The 26,087-nt window shown below is 38.4% G+C and overlaps 2 protein-coding genes across 2 annotated transcripts; one reads left to right on the top strand and one right to left on the bottom strand.

Annotated features, from left to right (window-relative positions):
- Window positions 1-15,274: 15,274 nt before the first annotated feature.
- Window positions 15,275-16,459, top strand: EAF02_011222 (uncharacterized protein; the record flags this gene model as incomplete). The annotated part of the gene is made up of 1 exon (XM_038907268.1): window positions 15,275-16,459. One exon carries the CDS (start codon window positions 15,275-15,277, stop codon window positions 16,457-16,459), a length of 1,185 nt encoding a protein of 394 aa, XP_038753012.1.
- Window positions 16,460-22,409: 5,950 nt separating this feature from the next.
- On the bottom strand, window positions 22,410-24,412 carry EAF02_011221 (uncharacterized protein; the record flags this gene model as incomplete). Its single annotated transcript, XM_038907267.1, has 2 exons — window positions 22,410-24,306; window positions 24,354-24,412. 2 exons carry the CDS (start codon window positions 24,410-24,412, stop codon window positions 22,410-22,412), a joined length of 1,956 nt encoding a protein of 651 aa, XP_038753011.1.
- Window positions 24,413-26,087: the final 1,675 nt, after the last annotated feature.

Below are 26,087 nucleotides of genomic sequence, written 5' to 3'. Positions count from 1 at the left end.
TGGTGATCCCTGGGGGGTATTATATACAACCAGAAAATCCTGTATTGTAATCCCCTCAAGCCTTACACGCACATATCTTCTAGTTAGGAATGAATTAACAAATCGCAAGAACGCTATAGGCCAATCTTGCTTCTTTATACATTGTAGAAACTGTCTTTTAAGGAATGCATTATAGACACCTTGTATATTTATTATTACTAATGTAATCACTTTGTTAATTACTAAAGTAAGTTTAATATTATAAGTGAAGGTAGCTGTGAAATCAATACCGGCTCTTTTCAGTAGCACTTTGTAATGCTGAGAGCTGATAACATTGTATTTTATAGCTGTCCATGCAATTTGACTAGCGATATACCTTTCTAGTTCTTTTCCAATACACAATATCAATGCAATCAGCCTTTACAATCTCGAGGATATCCTATCCTTTTTACCAATCTTGGGTAGTATAACTACTTCAACGAGTTTCCACTCGTTAGAGTAATAGCTGAGCTTGAGATAGGCTGTGAAAATCTTATGTATTACACTCTTTGTATTAGGCTAGTATATTTTGAGAAGGCAAACGGTTGCCCAATCGATTCCGGGTGATATACTCCTAACTTCTATTATATATTTTTCCATTTTCTCTGTGGTGATCATTTTTTTCCATAATAAAGTTATCTAGCAGCCCTATTCCTGTAAGAGTTATACTATAGATTATCCGATACTTTAAAATAATCGAATATTATTGTAAAAAGTACTTTGGCTTTTTCCTTGATATCAGTAATCTCCTGGCCTTTGATTATTAAAGGAAAGGCTTTAAGACCTGCTTCTGGAATCAGCTTATGCTAGTTCATGACTTTGTATAGTTCCTAATCGTCCTGTACATCGTCCAAGTGCTTAGTCCAATAGACTCGTTTCGATGCTTGTACAACCTTTTGTAAGTCCTACTGAGCAGTTGCTATTCTATCTGCAATTCTAGTTCTCCTAGCTTGTATATATATTCAATATGCCTCCTTACACTCATTAATCCATTACAAGAATGATTGGTAGGGTTTGCAGCCTTTCTGCCCTACAGCTACTACAGAGGCGCTTAGTATGTTTATAAATCTGGCGATCAATCTATCAACATTGTAGATAGATCGGAGGTCCAGGTTCTGAAGGTTCGCTAAACGGTTAGTCATTATGCTTACCAGACAGAGTAAATCTGAATCGCATATCCGGATGTACGCTTGCTCGTATTCAGAGGTTTCTCTATCCGAAATAATAGTGATTTGAATAACATAATCGGAGTTGTTATACAAGTTATTATCAATTACCGTCATAGCAATGATCAGGTTGGAAAAGGTTAGGTCCAGAACGTGTCCCCTCGCATATATAGAGATACCAGAAGTCCCGATATACTCTATTCCCTATTCGGCAGCCCATTATATAAGTATATCATCTTGATTAGCAATTGCTACTCCAGATTCCCACAAATTATACTTAGCATTGAAGTCACCTCTGATAACTGTACCAGTCTCTAGGGCAATCTCTAGTCCGAGTATATATTCTATTATCAACAGATCAAGCAAGGTATAATAGATATTGAGGATCGAGTACCCATTAACATTAATTCAAAGTAAATCCCTACTTCCAGTCTGCCTCATTTGTCTGACCTTCAAGTTGCCTCCTTTTCATATATAGATGATTACTTGTAGCTCATACTCAGAACCATCAGCCACTCCCCAGGTATCGATCAACTAGTATCGGTCATATACAGCATGATTTTGGATTGCCGAATTATCGTACAATCAGGATTCTTGAACACAGATAATATCCATATCAGCCTCTCCAGCAACCTGTAGAAGGATAATATGATTAGAATATCCGCACCCCACATTCGCCTACACGATCATAAGCCCCCTTCCCCTTGTTGAGTTCACACTGGTTGTACAACTCATACAGGGGTGGTAACGGCTTCGTCAACATTTGACTCACTCCCCTTACTCATTTTAGAGTCAAAAGATAAGAAGGCTTTTTCAGCTATAACTACTACATTATAATTTATCCCTTTATTAACACAGCACAAAGGGTTACAGCCCAAAATATAAATCGAACTATTAAAGAAGCCCTTCCCTAATCGAACCCATTTGAATAATCAATCCACCAGTTGCCATTCATTCTTGTAAGTAGTAATACAGACCCCTGATACAGGGGGTCTAAGGATAATCACTTGAGGCTGTTTGACTAATATTGAAACAGATACCTTTTTCTTATATACTTCCTGAGTCTCCCTTCAGCTAGCGATCCTGACTTCTCTTATTTGTCAGTAAATAAACCTGATCAATTTTCCATTGATTAATCATAATGCTGCAAAACAATTGCTATACACAGATCGGAAAGGTTCTAGACATCTCATACATTGAGTATCATTTTGGTATTGCTTATGGATCTTTCCGTTGATATATTTAATAATCAATTCGCTATATTTAGAATAATAAACCAGGCGATAATATATATACAGGTTATAGTATAGCTGGCATTTATTGGAGTATTGTTATAATTGAAAACATTACGATCTATCAAGAGGCTTTGAGTATTCATTGATATTAAATAGCCGGAATGGTTTTACTATCTTCTTGAAATTAATAATCCAGTTGGCTTTTCTATAAAAGAATTCACTCTATACTTAAAGACTTTATATTATATTGATTCCTCTCCTATTTACACCTTAATCTCTTTTCGAATAATTATATTTGGAAGTGTTATAAGTATGCTTAATGTATTATAAAAAACCTGAAACATAATATAATTATACTAAATCTCTGCAATTTGAACATTATTTACATCAAGTATAGTAATCAGCTGTATACAATTTTCGTTTTACAAAAAGTTTTTGCATTTCTCTAGTATCTTATATCCTAGAATCCACCCTATCCTATTACGATAGAACAAAGGGATTAATTCAAGCCTTAATTCAGAAACTACTTTTATAATCTTCAATCACAATTCGAAAAGGTTATTAGCAATCATTTATTGCCTACTTCTTATTTTTATAAAGATTGTATAATTGTTTCACTCCTGTTGTTTATGCTTTTGTATTGTCTCTGTCGTTTTGGGTGTACTTGCCTTAACACTCTTCGATACCTGAAACACCCCCCCAGTTTTGAGCATATCAATATAGGATTTAGTAATTCTCTTTGGAATTGCTTTTGTGATTAATATAAGGGTTCTCTATATAAGCCCGGTTTGTCTTATAATCTTGATTATATTATCGATATATACAGATCTCAATACATCAGTATAACTCAATTCTGTTTTGTTCAGGGTTTTAATACACATATTAATCATACTTATAATCTTTAAGATTACTTATTGCTTTTTGTTCTCCTTATAGAATTAATCGATTATTATTTTGTAGATAAACCATATATTATCATTTCCATTCGTTTCAGTTATCAATATGGTTGTTGTTATTATTGTTGAAGTGATTAGATTGTAACTCGACACACTTAGTAATATAACAGATCGCTTACAACCACACATTGACAATATCATGGTATTATTATTATTATTATTATTAGTAATTTTCAACCGGGCCGTATAGGCGAACCTCCCAGGGGGCATTACGGTTGGGCTAACTGCGGGATAATCTCTAATTTACATGATCCCCCTCTCCTAAAAATGAGGTCTCAATACCCTCAGTAGCCTCCCAAGCGATAGCTAGCGCGCTTGCGCTTTTGTCTCCGATCCTCTGAGCGCCTCCGTGCGCGCTTTCCGATCTTTTATATAATGTTTTGATTGAAAGCTACTTTATCCTGTAAGGATAGCTTTTGTATGCATTTTAGTGCAACGCAATATATTGCATATATCGATTTTGTTCTTTATAGCCTTGCTATATCGGTTGCCTCCTATTCTATATTTGTGTTCACCCGGATCGATCGATCCATTTCCATTTTCTCTTCCTATTCTTCTGGTAGCGTTCTAGGGCATATGCTCCTATAGAAATCTGTTATAGTAATAAATTCAGCGAACTTGGCTGGTGTGTATATTAACTGTTTCAGTAATCGTTCTTGAGCCGCCTGGTTGCGGGATGAGTATTTGGGCCTGATATCTAAAGGCCAGGTTTCGTAGGTCGCAAGGACTTTGCGGCAGTGCATGATGTGCTCGGGGGATTTATATACACCATATGAGCAATGGATTATTGCTTCCTTATATTTAAATTATCAGTAATAGTTTTCAAAATCGCTATATACTGAGCGGATCACTAGTATGCAATAGAAAGTAGCTTGTGAGAGTTCTAGTTCATTAGAGCATTTATTTATGCTCCTTAGATTCCATTTCTGGTACTATTTGGAGAGCATTAGTTTCTGTTTGATTCACCATGCTTGTACTGCCGATTCCATAACAGTTTTTGCTATAGAGCGGATACCGCTTGCTATAGATCGATTTGTATGCCCTGAGATTGATTTTCTTATCCCTTTATCAATAAATGTATTCGTATACTCATTCCCTTCGATCCCTGTATGGCCTGGCAACCATTTGATCTGGATCGAGTGTATTTGCATCAGTTTGTGACATTTGAGGAAAGCCCACTGCGATGTGATAGAGGCTGTGCCTCTCATTCCCCATATCACTGATGTGCTATCGATGCACATACAGATTTCCATTTGTTTTATGCCGGTGATATTTCTGATCGCTGCTTGGAGGCCTCGGTATGCCCCAATCGCTTCCGTGTTGAATACATGAGAGTTGTAATGCAATCCATTGTTTCCTTTGCATACTACCGTTTGTCCTCTATATACAACATATCCATATCCTACTCGCCTACCATCCTTATCGATCTATTCCGATCCATCAGAGAATATGGTGATCTGATCGTATGTGCGCTTGTTCCACCATTCCTGAAACTGCTCTGCCGCTACCTCTTTCGTAAGGCCTCTAATAGGATCCATTCAACATCCTGGTGTGTAGTAAGGCCCTACTAAAGTCGTCTCCTTGATTCGGGAAAGATACTGGCTGATCACCTGGACCTTTGTTCTGGCTGGCTGCAATTAGTCTTCTCTATTACCGGAGGAATAGATGACTCTTATCCCTTGGTAATAAAGAGAGTGTTTTGGATCAATAGTTTGGGCACAGAGAGCTGCTCTTCATTTTATTTGTTCTAATGCTATTTCTGCTGATGGGAGAGCGCTGTCCCTTATTATCACTGTATTCGGGATTGTTCGCCAGACTGGGAGGACTCCTCTGATTGCTATTCGTAGAACCTTATTGATAGTTAGAATCGCTCTTTCTAATCAAACGCTTATTACTATTGGTGTCCCGTTTCGGTACTATTTAGTGGTTTTTGTTTGTCCTGTGTACCATACCTTTGCCCTATAGAATAGGGCTGGATATAAGCAAGTGATCACTACTTTTCATAAGAATACTGCTAAGGGTCCGTTTGTAATCCGAACTAGCCCTTAAATGTAATGAGCCAATTTCCGGCCTTTGACTGCTCGTATTTCGATATACTATTTGAATATAAGCTTACAATCAAACCATATATCTAGCCATTGTAGAGCCAATCCTGATATAATTGGAGAAATAGTGCAATCGCGATTTATTTCGTATACCGGATTGATGGAATGCTTATGCTGTGTTATATGGATCATCTCCATTTTTTCGAATACAAAGATTATTTTATTTCTAGCTTTTCAACGGAATATACTTTTCATATCTCTTATTAGTATTACAATGTTTTGTTAAACATTTGCTAATAATCGGTATAGACAGATGTTGTCTACATACCCGAATCGGAGTTTAGGGTTTTGCTGGAGTAGTTCTATGAGATAAAGTATATACAGGACTAGCGAAAGGGGTGAGTCTTGTGGAATACTGTATTCCATTGTGCTATAGCTAGTTATTGCTTTGTTAAGTCTAACCCTAAGTTATCTTTGGGTTAAGAAGGAGTTAATCAAAGCAATCAGGTTTTATAGGAATCCCTATTCCCTTATTTGTTTCAGGAGTCTATTTTTAAATAGAGCATCGAACACTCCTTGTACATTTAGCATAACCATTATGATCTTATAGCCTTTATTGAACACTACTTCTGCATTATGAACAAACAACGCTACTAAGTCTATAGCCAATTGTTTCGGTAGGGCATCACAGTGTTGTAGGCTGAGTATTTCTTGTGTTAGAACTATCCACGCTAGACGTCTTACTATGATCCTTTCAAGACCCTTCCTAATACAGAAGAGAAGAGCGATAAACCACTATGATCGTAGAGATGTTCAATCTGTCTTCCCTACTTTTAATAGTATAACTACCTTTGCTTGTTTCCATGCTATAAGGAAGTGATTAAGCTATAAACACTTATTGAAAATGGTATGTAGAACTGAGCCTATTTCCGTCCAGATAGCCTTTAGTAATCTCACTGTGATCCAGTCTGTCCCCAGGGATATACTCGAGACCCCTATAGTGTTATATTCTACTTTCTCTATAGAGATAGGCTCCCCTCAGGGTAGTTTTTCCTTACTTTGATTGTATCCGGAGTCCGGGAGATTATTAATAGCTTTAAAACGCTGTAGAATCTCTAAGCATAGCAGCTCAGCCTTTCTTTATTCGATGTAGCAGTGTGTTTGTCTACTATAATCGGTGGAGAGTGGTATGTAGGGCTCAGATCATGTTATCTGATTACTTTATACAGATCTCGATCTGATTTTATCTCATTAAGGAATTTCCTCCAATACCCTCTTTTGGCCTATCGTATGCACAATAAGAATACTCTGCATTCTATAGAGTAATCGCTATTGGTTATACGGCTCCGGAGATATACATCTCGAGCGATCATGTAATTGGGTGTTCACCAGGGGGCCGATTTTCCTATCTTCCGATTTAGTTTTCCTATTATTCTGATTGCCTATTGTAGTACCTTCTACATATTTTCGACAGCTTGATCCAGGGCTATACTTGTAATTACTGTTTGTACCTCCCATTTGATTTCCACTATATTAGTTGATACCATTCTTTGAAATAAAGATAGATCTTCCTCCCTGATGCGATATACATATTGGGATTTCAATACTGAGCTCGCTTTTTATATAATGATAAAGAGGGTATTGTGATCGGATTCGTAATGTATATCAGCCCTTACTTCTATATATGTTTCTAAGATATTGGAAAAAACTAGATTGATTATATATTCTGTTCTGTATATCGCTTGACCCGGGATATTCGTAAACTTGAGGCTTCTGTTGCTAGATTATTCCGCAAGCCAATTACCACCATACACTGTATTTACACCTGGCTCGAATAATATATAATAAACATTAAAGTCTCCCCCAATAATCGTGTCTCCAATTGATATTAGATCAAGGATTATTTTCAGAACTCCTGAGATATTCGGTTTTCTATATAGATTTAATAGTTTAATTCCGTTTATAGAAAGCTATATATAGTTTCTATACTCCTTTTCTGCTAATTGTAGCATTTGTAGTCTAGTCTCAGTTCTGATATATATCATTACTCATAGGCATCCCTGCCCTTCCTCGTATATCCCGCTTCCCCTTCAGAAGGTTATTGGGGATAGGTATTAGTATCCGTTATATATTTGAATGTGTGTATTAGATACCCAGGGCTCTTGTATATATATTACATCAATCTTTTCCTCAAACGCTCGCTGCAATACTGCTATATACGGTGCAAGGCTTTTCCGCGTGTTTATCCAGGCAATAGATAGCAGATTCGATCTATTTATATAGATCTTCTATTATTGTATCATATCCCCCAGTCATAGCCTGATTATTCAGAGCTTTAAGGTTGAGATTCTTGTTGATCTTTGCTGCTCTACTATGGGTGATATGTTGACCTTGCGCATCCCGCTTTTCATCCGTTGAGCTCCCCGAGATATCGTTCGCTTGCTCTCTTCCAGTATCGCTTTCCGAGTTGCTGCCATCTTTGTGTCGGGAGACTGCGTCCATTCTAGATTTCCTTTTCCTTCCTTACACTATCACCGGTATTTGAACTGTTACTGTTGGTGCTAAGGCGATAATAATGCTGATCTCCCCTGCTCGTCGGATGATCTGGATCTGCTTTCGATCCGGACGCACTGTCTTGCCGTTCACCCACTGGGGCTTGGTGGGGCAATTGTCATGGTCCGCTGGGAAGGGCCTGCGGCATCCTGCGCATTGTGTTGAGTGATTACAATCCCCGGTTGGCTCATGAATAGATAGCAGGTGTGCGCACTTTCTGCATACCGCTTCTCTTTTGCATTTCCAGCTTTCACAGTATTGCTGACACCCATATCATGGTATTGTAAGATTCCTTCAATATGATTTGTTATAATATAGCTAATATCCGTTGTAAGACAGCTATATATAACTTGTTGATGGCCTCTGGATAGAATTGATGTGATCAATATTATATCCAGTTTTGCGAAAAGTGATTAACGAATAATAGATATATATACAATAATATTGAGATATTGCAACACTTTCTGATTAGTTATTCTATATACAAAACAAAAAGAAAAGAGATATTCCAGAATATACCATTATCGAAAATCACTATACAATTCCTATTGCATACCAAAATAGATATCGAATTAACTATCAAATTTATCAATATCACTAAAATCGCTATAAGGGTATTATAGCATCTAGTAAGGACTTTTAAACAAAAGTAATAAAGGAAGAAGTAGTAATAAAAGAGGAGAGAGGAGAAGAGAATAAAAAAGAAGTAGTTAAGGAAATAAAAGGAGGGCTTGATCTTCTCACAATTCTTGATTGTCAGAATTTTTTTATTATATATAATGCGTATAATGAGCGGGTATTGTTTCTTAGCATTTGTTTTCACTTCCCTAATAAAATCATAACTAATATTGTAAATCAAAAAGTTATTTGTTGGGCCCATCGGGCCTAGCCGTCCTATATAGTCTTAGACTGAAGGTGGACGTAAATTCAATCAATCAATCAATCAATCAATCAATCAATCAATCAATCAATCAATCAATCAATCAATCAATCAATCAATCAATCAATCAATCAATCAATCAATCAATCAATCAATCAATCCATTGGAACTGAGAATATCATCTCATGTCTTGTTGAATGACGGTCTGTAGCTTTGAAATTTTCCTTGAAAGTTGTCTGGGTGATTCACTCAAGGAAAATTTTCTTTGAGAAAAAACTCGGACATGGGTTTAAGGGTAAGGCCGAGAGCCGAGTGGTGAATAGTTGATGGATGAAAGATAAACAAAAGGTCATTTGAGGCTGTGAGAGAAAATTTCCTGAGCTTGAAGAGAATTTGAGATTGAAGCGGCATGGAGGGGAATGTAAACTTGAATTTGAAATTAAGATCATGGATTGCGCTTGAGTTTAATATGGCGCTAAGAATTTGCAATTACCTTGTTGGGAAATTGGGATTCCTGGTGTTAATTGAGAGATGTGTATTTCGAGAAAATTTAAAATATACGCATCTCTTGATGTGAGTGTTATTCAGAAATTGAAGTACTGTAGCATTAGAGAGTATTTCGTAATAGAAGTAGTAGTATGAATGGTATCTTTAATTTACATTCAAGGGAATCTTTCGAGGGATATATAAATTTAATAAGTTAAGGACTTAAAATACTATATCATCTATTAAAGAATTCAAAACTAGAAAAAGAAAAAGAGATTCTTTAACAGATGATTCTAGACCTCTAATTCCACAATATTATAATTCTTTTAATTCTATTATATACTTTGGAAAGTTTTTCAAGTTTTATTATATGTAATTACAGCTCATGCCTATACGATTCTTCTACTTTATATAAGATAAATGTATATTACTTTGAATAATAAAAGTTTTCAAATAATTTAGATCCCTTTTTAATAAGCTTTAAATTAATACTCTAATACCCCTGTAAACTAGGACTCCTGAAAATTCGAAAAGCATTTCTTTCTAATTAAAAAAATTCTTTTCTTCTATTATCTAGGACTTTCTTCTTGAATCTCTAAGAGGTAATTCGAAGAAGAATAACTATTAAAATTTACAGATTACTTGAAAATTCGATGATTATTTAATCTTAGCTCTATAAATTCTAAAAAAAGCACTTTAGTCTGTGAACAAGGGAATTCACTTCAAAAGAATGACTTCAATACAATGGCTACTGTATCAAAGGTATTTAGGCGAATGCGAAGGAGACTAGCTCTTTCAGTAGTGCCTATATAAGGCCTACTATTTCCCCTCATTAGCTAGCTCTTTAGACAGAATACAATACAGACATTTAGGGGCCTACTGATAGTGGAAACCACGTCTCCCGTATTCCTGATCTCATTATTGAACCAACACTAATTAATGATATCACAAATTACTTAATTACTTATTCGGAATCTTTTTTTTTTTACCTTTACTTCTTTTATTTCCCATTGTCAACACCATAACATCCCAGGCAAGCACTAGCACTAGCTCTAAGCAAGTTGGCAAGAAACCCAATACTAGCAAGAAACCTATTCTATTCGATCAATCCATTAGCATAGAAGGATTTATTGATACAATAACTAACAACACCGATCCTCTACAACAAAAGTTTAAGACTTCTCTCTACGAAGATATAACCAATGCTCCTTTTTATTCTCCTATTTCTTTCAATCCCTATATTCCTAACAAAGCAATAACTGAAGAAAGAAAAATTCAGGAAACTGCTAAAGATTTGAAGTTCAAAAAAGAATCTCAAAACTATTCCTTTCCAAAAAATCTCAATAAAGCTAAACAATTCTATAAAGGATATACATTCAAAATAAAAACAAAACACCAGATCAACAAATACTTTCTTTTTCGAATAGCTGTATACTCGAATACAAGAATCACTCACACATCTCTTCAAAATACAGTTACATTCGATTTCGAGCTTATTCGACAAGCCCTACTCAAAAGCATTGATAAGTTAATATTATATAACTTTTGCAAAGTCTTACAACATTATAGAGTTTATATCAATATAAATACAAATCTCGATAATACTTTGATAAAAGCATTTCTCCACAAAGAGTATCACAATTGGATTATAGAACAACTTCTGGAATACTAGATTAATAAAGTACAACCATTCATATCTACAAAATAAGCCCACCTTCCTGTCAAACTCAATCCGAAATCACAAATCGAACCCCCTACCGATCTTCTTACCGAATCTCTAAACAGTAACCCAGCTAATCACCTAACTTTACCAAATACCAACAAAGCTGTTTCACCTACTCCTCTCGAAGCATATAGACCCCCTTCATTTTATAGCTCTGGGGATATACGAAATGCTCCTGCAGGATCACCTGATGATAATGATAATCCGGATAATGATAATAATTGGGATAGCGATTAAGATGGTAATAATAGTAGAAGCAATAGTAATAACAATAAAGGCAATGATAGAGATAATAGGGATAGGGATTATAATATGATTCTAAGATAACTTTGCCAAATTCCGGCAAAGTTATATTACCTTCTTTAGGAATAGCGATTATATATATGATGAATCCAGAAGAACCTTTCTTGAATTTATCCAAAAACAATCAGATGCCTATACCAACATCTTTCCCGCGAGTAGTTATACCTCAGATTCAAGCTTATATACAAGATTACTACCCCAAATATTTTACTGCTGATCCCAAGAATCCTATTATATATAAGAAATCCAGAAAGAAAGAGATTAATGATCGATATTATGATACTACATCAATCCTACGAGCAAAGGGAGATTATTAAAGTGATCTGGATTGATAGTCCGACTAATCCGGCCGATACAATAACGAAAGGAAAGTCATGTCAAGCTCTTGCTGATCTGATCAATACGAATAAGATCGATATCAAGGCAATGAAATGAGTGGAACGGGATTAAAGAAAGGGATTGGTTCTGCTAATAAAAGGTCAGAGACTTTAGCCAGCAGATAAAGGATTTTTATAATTTTACGAATTTCTTTTCAACCATTGTATTTGAAGCCATAAAAGAGAGTTCCGAGTATATAAACAAAGGAATTCACTTCAAAAGAATAACTTCAATACAATAGCTACTATATCAAAGGTATTTAGGCGAATGCAAAGGAGACTAGCTCTTTCAGTAGTGCCTATATAAGGCCTACTATTTCCCCTCATTAGCTAGCTCTTTAGATTGAATACAAATAGATATTTAGAGGCCTACTGATAGTGGGAACCACGTTTTCCGTATCTCTCTCGAATTAACATTTAGATTTATAGAGAGTACTATATCTAGATATTGATACTTTATTCTTTATTTGAGAGGAGTATATTAATTAAAAAATAAATTTCAAGACTTAGTATTTCGAGAATAAAACAACTTTCTTTATAAATTATATATTATTTTATGAGATTATTGAATCTCTTGAATATGAATTCAGATGATTTAGAGAAACATTACTTGAATTTCAATACAAAGCGAGAATTATATTCTTGTGTGAACAAGGGTATTTACTTCAAAGAAATGACTTCAATAAAATGACTACTGTATCAAAGGTATTAAGCGAATGCGAAAGAGACTAGCTCTTTCAGTAGTATCTATATAAGGCCTGCTATTTTCCTACTTAGCTAGCTCTTTAGATTGAATACAAATAGACATTTAGGGGCCTACTAATAGTGGGAACCTGTGACGGATTGAAAGGATTATGCCTGCCAGGGCAGGGAAAAAGGTTCTGCCGGCAGGACCTTAAGGTCCTGCCAGCAGAAGGTATAAAAGGACATTATACCTTCAATTCTTGTATTCGATAACTTGATATTCTTTCGTATAGATTGTTAACTTCAATTCATTATTCATTATCAATTATCGATCATGCCTTGAACCCAATCGTCACAGAACCACGACTTCCGTATCTTTCTCGAACCAACAATTCTAGGAAAGGAATTTAGAAAAACCAAATAAAAGAGTTTCTATCTTCTACTTCACTTGAATATAACTCTAGAATTGCTGATTTCAAAAACTCAATACTAATTGAAATAGTTATATAATATAGGAAATAATAAGAGAATTATTCATAAGACTTTTTATATGAAAGTTTAGAAGAATAAATACTATATAAAGACACATAATCAAGACGACTAAGCTCAAAGTTATTCTATGTACTATCTTGAAATCTTGCTATTTATATATATATATAGATAGATTATCAAAAATATCTTAAGTATAAGTTCTAGAGTTCGAGTCTTTATACGAAAAATTAATGTTTTTATTTTTCTTATTATATTTATATTTTTTATATCTATATGATTAATTTATTGATGAATTTAAGCTCTAGATGATATAGATGTATGTAGTGAATTGAGTACCTGGGGTAATATTACACGAAAGATGGAGTAAGATGAAGGAGTTCTAGTAAGTAGAAATAAGCAAATTTTGGAACTATTCATTTGTCATTCTATTCCATGTGAGAAGTATCTAAAAATCTTAAAAAAGTAAGATGTTATTTGAAACCATATTTTGGGCTAATAACATCCTCAACTAGTTATATGTAGCTGAATAAAAGCTCTGTAGTACTAGTAGTTTCTAGAAACTTTAGTATAATTTGGCTTGAAGCGAGAAAAATACATAGAATATTGTAAAATAATTAATAATATTACTATTTTAAGATTCGGTTAAAGTTATTTCAGATTGAATTGATTATTCTAGAGAGGGATTTGAAGTATATCATGGTTTATTAAGTGATTTTGGTATATATTTACATACTAATAATATTTACTACGTTACTCAGAGCCTTATTGCGGTCTTAATTAGCTTTGATTAATTATTATAGCTCTACTAACTACTCTTAATCATGAAAATAATGCTTATTTATGACCGTAATTAGATGGTTTCATGATCTAATCGAGTTAAAACACGAATTTTTGAGCGATTCAAACGTGAATATGAGCCTCATCTTCAGTCATTGAGTACTTGGAGGCGCAGTTCAAGCAATATCATAGGCTATCAAGCGTTCTATCTGTAAATGAGCTACTCAAAGGGTTCTCCAGCCGCGTGACGGAAATTTGCGCGAGTTAGACATGAGTTAGCGTCGACTTTAGCCTCGGGACTCGGCTTAAGCATCAATAAACATCTCACCATACCAGAATTAGGCCTTATTATTGGTCATCGAAAGGGTTAGACGCGTGTTAAAGCTTGGTTTGACCTCAGTTCATGATCTGAATGATAGGAAAAGTCACTTTCAACAGAATTGAAGCAAGAGCGCAGTTGCTAGATAAAGTTAGATGAAATACGGTTCATGACTAAGAGTGAATGATTTATTTCACCATTTGAAGATACTTTTGGGCGGTACTAATGTCCATTTCGGGCAATTCCAACTACAATAAGGTCCATTGAGTGATCTAAATACGTCTCGCTGCTTCTAGTGATCTTGAAGAGCGGCAGAGAGAATTTTGTTGAGTAAAATCGCAGCGGGGTAGTAGTTTTAGATAGGATCATCAAACAACCTACTTTATCGCATGAGGTGAATGATTTCATTGATCATTTGGAAGTCAAATTAAGCTTTAGTGCAGGCCACTAGGTGATCTCGGGGCGGCTCAGCCTTAAGAAAATAGGTCATTTAAAGGTTTAGCGGCATTTTGGAGCTCAATTAGACCCTGGCAATAGATTTTAGCGGCATAAAATACACCCCTGTATACATTGCTGCTGTAATATTGGTCATTTACCAGTTCAAACACGAATCAACTGTTTATTTGACCTCAACAATTGAATACAACGGCAAGGAAGGTTCCGTATAGTAAATTTGAGGCGGGGTTAATGGTTTAGCTTGCAGAGATTTCCAATCAAGACTTCTATTTAAGCATCCCCATTGATCTGTAAACCTCTTCCTGTTTCTTCTTCCCTACATACTATTCCTCCTCCTTTAACCAGACCCTTCCTTTCCCTTTCAAGACCCCTCATACTGCAAGATACTTCAACTAGAACGTATCTGTGATTACCCTTGTGTTTCTTCAAGGAGTTCCATTCTTTCAACTATCCTCGTTACTAGAACTTCTTCTTCTACCTCATTCGTTCTGTCTACGGTGTTCTCGATCTCGAAATCGACGTCTAATTGCTCATAGACCTTGAGTATTTCACAGTGAGTACCTTTGAGCCAATTACAAGGACTTCCTTTGTCTTTTTACTAACTATTCTACTCTATAGACGTTGAATTTCAGGTCCAACATCGTTGAACTACCTTTATTCTCCTGCAGTAAGTTCATCTTGGTCAAATAAGGCCATATCATTGAGTATTTACTAACTATTGTGCTGTCCAGACCTTCGATTCTCCATCTTACATCCTCCTACCTACCTCAAAACTCTTCTCGAAACCCCTCCTATCGATTTGTGATGGATCCATATCAGAACCAAGGCTATGGAGATAACCAGGGCTGGACTGGTGGTGCATGGAACCCTGCCCAGCATGGGTACAATCCAAACAACAACTGGCCACCACAACAACCTCTGCAACCTCCTCAACAACCACTCCTACCTCCTCCTCAGTACAATATGCAGGTGTCTTCTGCTATTTTCTGCTGCGGTAACTGCCAGCGCGTTGCTGCCCCACCCGTACCGGGCGTTCATGCATATACCACGCGTTTAGCCTTTTTTGTGGCTCACATCCTGCATCCTACGGTAGCATCGTATAACCAGGTGCCTAACCACAACCAGCACCCCAACAGCTTTGCTACTGATATACCACTATCTCAAGCAATTCCCTCTGGAGGACATGCTAGTCATGATCAAGGTACCAATGTCCAGCAAATTGCACAGCAAGTGGTTCAGCAAGAAGGTGGTCAGCAACAGCATGTTCTCATGCAACAAGCCCCAACCGGACCTGCTGCGGGTGCTAGTACTCATTACACTGCTGGTACTGGTAGCAATCATCAACCTGGCTTCAATCAACAAGGAAGTTACCAAGCTGGTGGTGGTTATGGTCAAAACAATGCTGCACAACAACATCCTGGCTCAAATGGTCCACCTAGCAACACCTCTCAAGCTATCATTGGACCCATTATGCACGCTGGCTCGTCTTATAGCATTGATCCAAACACTGCCATCCCTCTTCCACGCTTTCTTCGACCCAACTTTCAGCTGAATATCAAGTTTCGCCTTGAACGCTTCCGTGTAGATCCTCCGCAACAGCCTTTCCAGTATGGAATGACAAACCCTCAAGGTTGTGCTCCCCACCAGCGTCCATCGTACATGAATCCTTACCATAACACTGCTGTCTCTCCCTCTACCAATGGTCCTAAACCCAGAGACAATATGGAGTTAATATGGTACTATTGGCCAGTTCAACTCGAGGTTCCTCTCTGGGCTAGGGGCCAAAACGCTCTGACTTCTGCACCAGCTATTGGCGCTCAGCTCATTCGAGAGGGTATGCAGATCATTAACGGAGAGCGTTGGGGCTTCATTCAGCACCAAGAGAATCCTGAGGGTTTATGGCACAAGCGCCGCTCATACAAGATTCTCGAGTGTCCTGTTCACGGGATGCACTGGAAGGTCACTGTCTTCGTTCGTCGTGGTTATTAGGCTATTTTAGAAGGTATTGGGTCGCTTTTAGGCCTTAAATCTTGATTTTTCAGGGTGTGGTATCCGAAATTTTACTCGGAGCATCTTTCCTATCATCATGGGAAGGATTCTTTGAAGCTTGTTCATGGATAGTCTTCACCTGTGTTTCGGATTTTTGGCTGATTTTACGACATTAAGCATGCCTTTCTAATACTTTACTTCACGGATGATGCACCACTACTCTGGCTTTTACTACTGGTTTTATCTACTGGCTTTCACTTCTCGGTGTCGATGATATGATTTTGCTGATTGCATACTCATCGCTCGACTTTACTGCATGGTTTTTACTCCTAGATGTCATTTTATGGCTTCTATCTGATGGTATTGCTTCTTGCATACCGCTTTCTCACGATTAGTTCGGAAAATTCTACTCTTTTGGGCTTTCTAATGCATGGATGTTCTACTCCATTGACATAGCGTTTCATTCATGGTCAACCCCTTCATTCATCCTGCCTTTTCCGTCAAACATCCAACACACCTTCTACATCAGCCATACCTCATCGTGTATGCATTGGTCGACACTCCTCATGCAACAACTTAATTTGGGTAGATCACGGTCTACTATCTTGATATCTCCGGCCGGCATTCCTCAAGTTCCTTGGTGCTATTCATACATCATGCATCACCATCTGGAATCCTTTGGTTTGGATCTCTTCGATGTTGTTTTGGTGTTCACACTGCATCAACTGCTATCTCGATTTCCTTTGCTGGAAGTTTGTGGTTCATTACATTGGGATTTGGCTATAATGCATCATCATTCAGCATATATTGGGTCGGATGTCACTGATGGTGCTTTGGTTTTGATGTTCTCAACGATGGATATCGTTGTCTTTGGGGTGGATATGACACCTTCATTGTACGGAGACTGGGTTCGATTGATCACCATCGTGCTATCTTTGGCTGAAACAAAATCAATGCAGCTTTCATCGTCACACTATCAGATACCTCTTTCACCATCTTTGGGCTGGATGTTATGCACTTGTTGGATCGTGAATGGACTTTATTCATGATGCATTTCTTCTTCTCCAGACAACACGTCACCGATGTTCATTGCTGGCTGGGATCTCGCTCATATCCATCTCCTTTTTGCTTAATGGTACTTCGTCAGTCTTCGTTCTGGTATGAAACTCTATACACCATTCATCTCTCCGTCTCTAGATGGTTCATCTGTGTCACTCACTCGGCTTTAGCACACATTTTACATCGATTTCTTCATCGGTAGATGGCATTCATGGTTGTTCTATGCACTCTGGCACAAGTTACATCCTCATCTTGCTGTCGCTGGATGGAAACGCTTCATTTTGTGCCTGGGATTGGTCTTTTTTCCACCACACACCTCTCAATCTCTGGATAACATGTTACTGATATGCACCGGGGAGTGGTACTTCGACACCTTCCATCCATGATCTATCATCTATCAACACCCATCTTACTTCGGTAATGTTCACGAGAGATTCATACATTGGTCTGATACCTGTCATCTTCGGTCTAACGTCCTGCCATAACACCAATACTTCACTTCAATCCAGCTCTTCACGGTTACGATTTCAATTTCTTACGATGGTATGCATTGCATTGACAGTTCCGTTTCAAACAATGATCTGGTGTTGCGCACTATTTCTTCTCTTTGACCCACACAACAGAGATATCGATTCCAATCTGCTTCGGATGTTTTGCACCAGGTGTTCCATTCTCATACCAACAATAACGATGACAATTTCTGGTTTTCTGGGACGTTTACCATGATAGTTCAGTGCAATATAGCACATTCTACTCATCTCCACTTATATTCTTGCCCAATAGGGGCCTTTTTAATAATCGTCTTTCATTTTTCTACCGTCACATTTTCCTTATTTCCTTCAATACTTGTGTTTTCAGGGCTGGATGGATGAATAATATTGAGGTTTTTGAACTAAACCACTTTGCGGGTATTTAAAATAACGACATTTGACACTGGAACATGGCGGGAGGATTTCTTTGCGAAAATACTTTAGAGAATTTACTATTCCACCAATTTTGAGTGTTTTGATGGCTTGGTGACATGGTGACTTGGTGATCAATTGATGCTACCGCAATTGAATACATGAGAATTGAGTACATGAAATATATAACTAACTACTTGTACAAAATCAAACATTTCAATTGGATTTTCGACAGTTCCATCATAGTGCCTTACCAAATCTATATGGAAGTCAAAAAGACACCATGACATACAACTTCCAGCAGACACAGTACCTTCATTTTGAAAACGACACATCGCCACTCCTATGAAATAGACCAATTCCATAACCTTTACGGCTTGGCAGCTATCAAGATCTTCATGCCCATCCGCACGATCTGTCTGCTTAAGATTACGGAGTTCACACCATTCCCTCACAACCACCACCCCCCAGAAATCTCCGGAAAAAAAATCAAAATTAGGACCCCGAACTCGAAAGCAAATCACCATTCTACTCACTCTTCACGAGACTCCAGCGTTGAGAGACAACCGCCAAGTCTAAGCATCCAAGAAAAATGAGTAGTGCATGGGACTTTCGAGAACGTGCTTCGGCATCCGAATCTCCGTGTAGAGTTCTAAGAATCCTGGTATCCTGAAATCTGCTCGTCTGGTAACGATCCGAAATACAGAAATTTTACGCTTAACAGTCTGGAATTCTGCGCTCGACTCTCCATGAGCCTTTTGAAATGTGATACTAGTCTCGAAATCTCAAGGTCTATTTCAAGTACATTTCTGGTGATTAAAGAATAGCTCATTCAAATCTTCAAACTTTAAGCACCACAACAGTAGGCTTCGTAATTTAATTACACGGATTCTTGTATGTAGTAATCTACTAAAGAGTCACTGCGTTCTGTGGAATAAGTACCAGTTAAGCTAAAAGTGGAATTCCGTAGTGATGGTGATGACGTCACAGATGTGTAGTGCAGCAGAGGTTGAACCGAGTCACAATTATTATGCTCAAAGAGTTCTTATTCTATCGATGGGAAACCCATACAATTCACTACCTAGTCTTCAATTTATAAATGATAACTCATATACATCGATGCGGATCAAGCTGTTTGTTCAATACCTCAATAATTTTGACTCCAACATACCGGATTAGACATCTCGAGCACGATAATCAGTCACGTCTAACTCAGTCAAGCAGGTACTTATTCCATCCGGCCCCAGATTTGAATTTCCAATCGGACTTGTTCAGAATTCTAGCTCTTCTAAATTTCTAGTACGTGGTCAGCGTGTTCAAAATTCCCTCTTTCTTCTCCTCTCTCTTCTTATCGCACGTATACTGACAATTCTTTCCCGTCTCATCCAAATTCATCTCTTTTTACGATGGAGAATTTCAAGTCTTCACAACATATGTTTCTCTTTCTTCTTTGACTGAGAAACAAGGCAACAAGAGTTGATTTTTTTGAAAGGTTTTATATTTCGGAGAAGATTAGATTTCATGCAAGGGTTTGAAATTCACATAGCCTTAATACTTCCTCTCGTTCATCTCCTACTCAGGAAGAGAAACAAAAAAAGGAAGGAAAAAAATATCCATCGATCTCGAAGTCAAACACTGCCCCTCAGCTTCAACAAACTCATGCATCTGGAAAGGGTTTCTTTTGAGAATAGAAAAAATGAACAATCATCCGAATGCACCCCCCCTCACAATTCCCGCTTCAAAAAGAATTCACTTCCAATCTTCTCCCTTTTCCCTCTGATGAAAGTTTTCTCGTCTCCACTCCTTTTTCTCTCTCTTTTTATTCCTTTCTTTTAACCACAAAAATCAAAGGCCAGAAACCCCGCAAAAAACTTCCTTACACTATCCACACCATCATCTAAACCGAATTTTCAACCATCACCTCCTCTCCTCCCTTCCCAAAACCCCAATTTCTACTCGACCTACTCTACCTACTCTACATACCTACCTATCTACCCATCCCAGTCTTATACCAAATCCCCATCCACCTCCCAAAATTCTACTACACTATTCCCTCACCTAACCAACCTCACAATCAAAATCTAAAGCCCTCTCTCTCTCTCTCTCCACTCAATTACACTATACTACACTCATATCCCACCCTCTCCGCTAAACTCCCAACTCTTCCCCTCATTCACCCTTTTCCTCATCCCACAATCCCCTAAACCAATCCCCTAACTAATCTCCTAGATCAACCCCATGTCCCAATCCAAATCTCAAGCTCTAGAAATCTTCACAATTTCTCTGAAACAAAAATACTCAAGCACTTAAATACTCAAGGATAAAAAATTCAATACAAATACAAATACAGTCATCCGAATGTCTAGAATATCACCAGTTAAGAACCGCATCCACAGCATCTTCAACATCCACAGCATCCAGATCTTTCACAAGTAACAAAGTCCAAAAACTGACGAACGATCTTTCTTACCTAACTCCGTGAAATATTCTCACACAGATTCATCCCCAATTATCCCTTCTCCCCCCTCTCCTCTACCATTCCTCCCTCTCCTCCTTTCCCTAAAGAAAATCCAAGCCTTTACAACCCCCCCTCCCCCACTTTACAAACCTTTCCCACCCCTCGAAATCTCATCACCAATTCCGGAATATCTCATTCCAGATCACAAAAAGACATACAATTTCAATTCAAATTTTACACTACTCAATTTTTTTAATCTTTTATTTTGTTATTTCAATAAATCATAATAAATCATACTCGTTTCATTTCAATTATATATATATATATATATATTCTCAACCATTCACCCATCCAATCATCCACCCCTCCGAATGAATTTCACAGCCTTCGCTCCTTTTTCCTTTCAAAGAAAACATTGTATCCTTCATATATTCTCCATATATCCATATATATTCTCTATATATTCTCTATATATCCTTCATATATCCATATATATCCATATATATTTACCATCTTGCTATCTATACCTCCCCATCCCTCCCTCCCCAAAAAGATAGAATCATATGAGATGAGATGAAATAAGATGAAATCAGACAAGATACATTTTCAAAAGATAACAAGATGACAAGGCGACAAAAGTAATTAATTAATTAAAACAATCCAAGAAATTTTTGATTTCAAATACACATATACACACATACACAAATCATATGATAGACCGAACTTGAAGACATATTTTTATTTTTATTTCTCGTCTGTCTATATCTCCTCTCTATCATCTACGCCACCAACTTAAAGTTTCCTGTTCAGTTTCCCGCCTTCTCCATCACCTTCTCCATCCCATCCCATCACATTCCCCCCCCCCCCCCCTAAAAAAACCCCCCCAAAGCTATAAAAAAAATGTCCAGATCCCATATCACCCACTTGCCACATACACATACATGAAACCATGCAGAGGCGCATACGCGCAGCCAACCAGCCAGGCAGTCTCAAGAAACCCCGAAACCAACCAACCAAGCAAGCCGCACAAGAAACAAGCAGGAGTAGAAGAATCCAGCCTACAACCATCCACCTCCACACTTTTTGTCAAAGTAGGTTCCAGTAGATGATTGCTCTCTTGTTGGGTCCAAAGGACAAAGAGACTTATGTTTTCGAGGGGTGCTTTGATATACCGCATGGATTACAGAGTTTCAAGGAATGGTCTCGCCTTGTACTCCACCTTGCCTTGCGGAGGGGGGGGGGGGTGTTGGGGATACATGAAATGGGTGGGATTTGAGCACGTGGTATTGGTGAGGAAGGAAATGTGTGAGGGGTGGTGTCATGTCAAAGTGTAGAATATTTCATCACTAGGCGCGGACGAGAATCATATGGCAGAGAAAGTGAACGAGGGGACAAAAAGGAAACAGAAAAAAGTAAAGAAAAGGGGAGACTGGAAATACGACTATATTCCCAATCAAACATCACGGGGTATCTATCTTTCTCTTCATCGTCAATCATATCTTCTCCTATCCGTCCCTCTTTCATCCATATACTACCATTTTCCTTTCCCACCAAACAATAAACCTCCACCCGATCTTTCTTTATTTTCCATCCTCGCTAATGCTCTGTCAATATCATTAACATCCAATTCGCCACTTCCTACCGCTATCATTCTATCATCCGTCATCTGCTCATCTTCATCTTCTCTTTGCACCAATTGTAATGCATAAGCATTTTGATTTGGTTTTGGTGCTACAGATTTGCCTCCAATGAAAATAATATACCTGTGTTCACCTATTATGAAGATATCGGATGGTATCTCGGACCTGGTATGTGGTGAAATTGAAGACTTGGGAGCTTGTTCAATACTAATACAACGTTCGCCCAATAGGTCCACATTTTCCAACTTAATGGGACGGGAACCAGGAGATGTGTTGAAAATATTTGTTGAAGATTGACCTTTGCGAGGATTGGCGGACCAGTATTTTGAGAGAGAGGGAATAAGTGTGTAGGAATCACCCAACCAGAAGAGAATAGATTCTTCAAATGCCAAATGAGATGCCACGGATGGTATCTCGAGTACTGATATCTTTCCGCGGACTGGACCAGTGGGCTGGATCTTATTGCTGAATAGATCGGTTGTTTTACGCGTTCCAGGAGTCATGGGAGCGAATTTTGATTGTGAGATTTGTGGAGGGCCAGTTGTTTTTGAGTTAGATTTGGTTGCACCTTCGACATAACCTGTAAGGGAGAACTCTGATCGTGAACCTCCTTTGATCGATTGTTGACCAAGGACACCTCTTTTTGCTCCTGGTCCTACACCATTCACATCCCACACACCCCATTCTCCGTCACTGAGTAATACAAGAACTGCTTTGCCACCGTATACCCACTTTGCATCCACAATTGATTTTCGACCAAAGCCAGAGTAAGTATTCTTATGCGATGCCTGGGAATCGGCTTTGTTGTTCTTAAACCCGGGGTACAAGGAAATGAGCCAAGATCCTTGCTCAGCAATCGCGCTCTCAGGATCTTCCGAAGGATTAACCAGAAGCCTATAATTGTAAATTCGGCAAGTGCCTAGATTATCGGCGACAAGTAAATGGCTTGAATGATGTTCTGAAAATGATGGATTAAATGAAATACTGACGGCTGGTGATAGCATATAAACTGATTGGAAGGGTGGCACCGTGGTTGATGAAGGAGGCATTGGCAGTGGTATGCGCCATAGCTGTAACAATCCAGTGATTTCTTTTGAATGCGAAGCTACTATGATTTGTGTCTCTGATGCAGTGTTTGAATCATCTTTCGTGGAAGCCTGTTTTCCTTCAAAATCAACTGTCATAGTTATTCCATCCGAAGTCTTTTGGTGACCAGTCAAAATAATCATGGTCTCTCCCCATTTTCCATTTCCGACATTTGCTGTCGCGGGGGTAAGTCGAAATTCATCACGGTCTTTGCTAAGAGGAGACGGCGGTGTGAGAGGTAATGTGATTAGCCGAACAGTATTATCACCGCAAGCTGCAGTAAAAACGATTTTTTGTTTCAATGGATCGATTCCGCGCCAGGGAGTGCCATCCGCTTTCAGTGTTGAGCTTGGTAAAAGACTGATGTGAAGAACATCGGTTCCAAATTGTAAATCTAGAGTCTGCAGAATGCTCGGGTATGGCCTTCTTGGATCGATTTCCTCTTCCTCGTCTTCGAATTCTGGTTTATCCTCGAAAGGTGGTTTGGAAGGTTCATCCTCATCTGAGTCGAGAGAGATGACTTTGTTCGCACCATTGGTTTGTGTAGTCTTTGGATTTATCTCTCTTTGTAATTTGAAAGGCCTACCACCTCTCCATATTATTCTCACTCCATCTTCATTGCCTTGTAGAATTATCGTTGATCCATTTGGTGAAGGTAACGGGTAGACCTTAGTAGTATGAATGCGATGCGGTAGTTCGTAACTATTGATGTTAGAAATGATACTTTCTATAGATTAATTTGAAGCTACCTCAATTGTGTATTTTGCGAATTCTTTGAAACTCTTGGGTGGGAAAAACCGGGCGCCATGGCTCGGAGATGAATGGCTGAGGCTTATTGAAAATTAATTAGATACTATGAATGACTGATCACAGTGCGTTTGTTGCCAGCGATAGATGGTAGAAGATTTTGTTGGAATTTTGCTCGAAGTTTTGACATTTGCGTGCTTCTTCAGTCGCGACAACAAATTGCGCTTGGAAGCAACATGGTAAATCGCGTACAACTTCATCACACGTGATCCGAGCGGCCGCATACCGGATTAGCCGTAGTTAGTCCGAACGAGCTTAGATAATTTCAAAGCCCCAGGCAATCTTCGAGAATTGATTAAAGTTCACCGGGGAAGATTTTCTTCTCAAGCCCCGAAAGTCTAGAATCCCCTGAAACTTCTCCATGTTCTCCATAAATAAAAATTGAAACGGCATTATCGTATGTGATATGATATGACATCTGCGGGTCGCGGCTTAAAACATCACCGTCTTCGATATGAAGCATTGAAGATCTTGCATTCACCTTAGACACATCAGTCGCAACTTCAATTGAGGAAGACTGATTGAGATTCTATGGAGGAGACGTGAAGGATGAAGGAGATGTGAAGGCTACGAGACTACCTAGGTACCTAGGTACAGAAAGCCACACCGATACAAATGTCGTCTTCAACCTGAACAAACACGTCAAGTCGTTTCCTTGCCACGTGCTTGCATTAGTATCGTCTTTTCTTCGGCTCGACATTGTCGCTATCGAGTTTCGATACAAAGTCTTGAAGATCATCCTACGCAAATCGACTTTGATGGATTCCGTTTCACGGCGTTGGGAAAAACATGAGGCGTTTACTCGTAATCACATCAAGTTCCTGCATTGGTGTCGTCTTCTCTTCGGCACACGGTTTCGAAACTTTTAACTTTTGAACGAAGCTTTATCGAATCGTGGATATCATCTTGGCCTCAGCCTTTGGAGTCATACCGCAAAGGCTTTCTATATTTAATCATACTTAACGTGGGCCACCGGTGGGCCAAAATTCTTATCATAGACAGAGCGGATGTGTTTTCCCCTTCGCATGTCCCCAGCAAGTACTGAAGCTACCTACATTGGCGGTTCAAACGGATATCGGCACAAAGCTTGGCAAATCGTCTCCCCTCCCACTCTCCAAAGTGCCCTCACGGTACAGAGTGGTGAACCTATCAATCATCACACTGTCTTCTGCAATGAATCATGCCACCGAGATCTTCTCAGCAACGCCATTTGATATTTATCCGTATTATATTGCATGTTGCATATTGCACATGTGCATCAGGACTTGCAACTCCCCTCCTCCCCAAAGTATCGAAAGATGTTCAACAGCCCATGTACACCTCACGTAAAGTGTTTGGGTGCTTATGAAGTTCGTATCAAAAGTGGAAACATGAAATGAAAACATATGACAGGCTCACAGGCTCGACAGGTCTCTGACAGGCAGCATACCTACTTCGTATGATAACTTAGCCACCAGTTTTCACTCACTCACTCACTCACTCACTCACTCACGAACTCGCGGAATCCTCGACTACTTACTCCGTACTAGGTAGGCACTTGTACCCGGGACTGCTATGCTTTTTGAGCAAGATTTGCCTAGAGGACCAAAAAAAAAAAAAAAAGCTTGAGCGGAATTAGTGGCCGCGATGGATTTGCGCATGGGAACCGGGGTAGGTACTAGATTGCCTGATTGCGA

This window comes from Botrytis sinoallii (assembly GCF_014898435.1).
Source record: "Botrytis sinoallii strain Bc 23 chromosome Unknown BSIN_030, whole genome shotgun sequence".
NCBI classification, from domain to species: domain Eukaryota; kingdom Fungi; phylum Ascomycota; class Leotiomycetes; order Helotiales; family Sclerotiniaceae; genus Botrytis; species Botrytis sinoallii.
This window is presented reverse-complemented; position numbering and strand designations above follow the sequence as displayed.